Source organism: Suillus subaureus, assembly GCF_016647635.1.
Source record: "Suillus subaureus strain MN1 chromosome Unknown BJ212scaffold_486, whole genome shotgun sequence".
Taxonomy (NCBI): Eukaryota; Fungi; Basidiomycota; class Agaricomycetes; order Boletales; family Suillaceae; genus Suillus; species Suillus subaureus.
Window position 1 is genome coordinate 11,243 of NW_024539042.1, and position 2,456 is coordinate 13,698.

The window sequence follows — 2,456 nt, forward strand, 5'->3', positions numbered from 1 at the left end:
CGCGCACTATAACGACGATCAAGGTAATACCCTCCCTATCATCTTACTGCGACCACGTGGAGCTGATGCTGACAGCCCCCATGTTCGAACAGATGTCAGACTCATCAGACGATGAGAATGTTGTGCTGCGCAGCCACACGTGCCACCTGTGTACTGCTTGCTCCCACTTCCGCCATTAAACTGACTGCGCCGGTCAATTCCAGCAGGAACGTTCTGGTTTTTAATGTGCACTATTTTCCATCGCATAAGGAGAGCGTGCGATGCGCGCAGAATCCACTTTTAATGAACTGGCGATCCCAATCATCACGGAAGCCAACTGATGCTGATGCAGCCACCTGTGCACTGCTCGCTTCTAATTCTGCAGCTTGCCAAAGCTCATCAAATAATGGTGAACGCTCTGATTCTTATGTACCGCTAACGTCCATCCAACAGAGCGGAACAAAGGACTGGGTTACGCGCGCGCCGAAAAAAAGCTTCTCAAATAGAGTTTTTCAAACATAATCAAACCCAACTATTGATGCACTCATACACAGCGAAAAATCCATCTTTAGCACCCGCGCAGCGTGATATCAGGTTTTGCAGATAAGGTTTGAGAATTGCTGTGCGTCTGGATTTTAGAGCGACGGGACAAATGCAGTGCCTGTACGAAACATCCATGTGGATCATCATCAATAGATGATTCCAAAAGTGAATCGTGCCATTGAGTCCTGATGATGTCAAGCGCAGCATTTTGGGCGAATACATTTTCTTGGTGATTTTGCGGTGTCTCTTACTCAATGTGCGGCATTTTTGCTTGACAATGTTTCAAATCTACTTACCCACGATAGTCTTTCTTTGGAGTGATAACGAAGTATCATATTTACATAGTTGTCCGCAGGTCTCTTTCGTTATATTCTTTGACTTGGCCTGTCATATTTATATTTGTCTTCATCTCAGGGCATGAAACATATTTCCTAATGAATATCATATCGTTGTTGAGCCGAGAAAGATATCGACACGATGAGTGCGGCGGCTTAACCAACGTTCCATCACTTATCGCATCGACCAAGTGTGAGCGACACTTGTAACAATGTAACACAATTCTCGTAGACAATGCATCAACATCAGCGCCCATCCACAAGCAAAACGAAGATCCCTAATCGCGATCTCCACGAGGACCAAAATGTTAATGTAAATCATCATCGATCCGCCACACTTCAACGTGATGAGCCACTTCACGCACATTCACCGACACGAGGCGAACATTCAAAGTTTGACACGCTTTAGCTTTGTTATTTGTGGATGTAATCTCCGAGCCGATAGGGCTCGCCGCTCATGATATGATTCTTATATTATTGAGTTTGAAAGAGTAAGATGATAGGGTACGGTTAGGAATTTCGGTGTCGGATATGAAGGCTTCGAGATCATATTTCCGTAGCTCTACGCCCAGCGAGAAGGGGAACGTTCATAAAACCCTAGTACTATAGGAATTCCAGAACCGCAGGCACTGCGGTGTTTTGTCGTGTTAGTAATTGTTCTCCGAAATTCTGAATCCCGCAAACTCCGTCGAGGCACAAGAGGTGATTGTCATCGAGGCAGTACCTGGCTATACATCATTTTAAGTATGCAAATAGGTTACTTCTCGAAAACAATGTGTTATTTTAGGACCGCCCTCCAGTCAACTGACCGACCCAGCGTTAGATGGAGTGTGGATATATTACACTGATTTTGAAATGGGTCGGGTGAAATTATAGAGCGTGGAAAGACACTCGAACCGGGTCGGAGAACACACTGGAGCGGGGGGACTGATGGAAAGAAGATTGTAATTGCAAAGTGGGGTATCACGGCCTGAGGACGAGAGCGTGGTTCTCCAAGGTCACCTGTCCTTGCCGATTTGAGTCAGCATGGAACTTTTTGGGCTCAAAGATACATAAATCGATTGAAGGATGATAAATATTATTGCTGCAAAGTCGAGGTATTACGGCAGGATCGCGCCCACTAGTCACTGTTATCACAAACTGTCAACCATAGATACTAAATATCACATGCATAAGTTTCGAAACAGTCAGCTGCGGGGCAAGCCGGGACCCAAGGAATCGCTTTCAGGACTAAAACCTAGGAAAGCAACGACATGATAAATTAGTAAGAGTAGCAAGATAGGGGATAGTTAAGAGGACAATGAAATATGCCCGGATGTAGAGAGGTGAACTGTCAAAACCCGTACTACGAACCAGTGCACTTTCCCAGAATGTCAATGATGCGGTGGTGGGAAACAAATATTGGAGAGAGACACAGGAAGCGCCCCCTGTGGAGATTGTTTTATCCCGTAGGGTATTTCCACGTCCATTACCGGAAGCGCGTTCGGTACCTTCGCGTAGCCGTGCCCGACTCATTAAGACGCTCAGCTCGTTTTAGCTGCGGAATTTTTCCATTCGAAAGTGGGCGGTGTGATCACATTGTCACAATGCGGGAGTCTT

The 2,456-nt window shown here is 45.9% G+C and overlaps 3 protein-coding genes across 3 annotated transcripts; all 3 read left to right on the forward strand.

Moving 5' to 3' along the window:
- On the forward strand, positions 1-628 carry BJ212DRAFT_1416823 (uncharacterized protein). Its single transcript, XM_041337564.1, has one exon. It carries the CDS (start codon positions 112-114, stop codon positions 499-501), a length of 390 nt encoding a protein of 129 aa, XP_041184950.1. The 5' UTR covers positions 1-111; the 3' UTR covers positions 502-628.
- A 406-nt stretch (positions 629-1,034) lies between these two features.
- On the forward strand, positions 1,035-1,288 carry BJ212DRAFT_1416824 (uncharacterized protein). The gene has a single exon (XM_041337565.1). The coding sequence runs from the start codon at positions 1,093-1,095 to the stop codon at positions 1,264-1,266; it is 174 nt and encodes a 57-aa protein (XP_041184951.1). The 5' UTR covers positions 1,035-1,092; the 3' UTR covers positions 1,267-1,288.
- Positions 1,289-1,917: 629 nt separating this feature from the next.
- Positions 1,918-2,257, forward strand: BJ212DRAFT_1416825 (uncharacterized protein). The gene has a single exon (XM_041337566.1). The coding sequence runs from the start codon at positions 1,926-1,928 to the stop codon at positions 2,112-2,114; it is 189 nt and encodes a 62-aa protein (XP_041184952.1). The 5' UTR covers positions 1,918-1,925; the 3' UTR covers positions 2,115-2,257.
- Positions 2,258-2,456: the final 199 nt, after the last annotated feature.

Bases quoted from the DNA above. Each gene is read 5' to 3' on its own strand.
- BJ212DRAFT_1416823 (XM_041337564.1), top strand. From the start codon at position 112: ATGAGAATGTTGTGCTGCGCAGCCACACGTGCCACCTGTGTACTGCTT.
- BJ212DRAFT_1416824 (XM_041337565.1), top strand. From the start codon at position 1,093: ATGCATCAACATCAGCGCCCATCCACAAGCAAAACGAAGATCCCTAAT.
- BJ212DRAFT_1416825 (XM_041337566.1), top strand. From the start codon at position 1,926: ATGATAAATATTATTGCTGCAAAGTCGAGGTATTACGGCAGGATCGCG.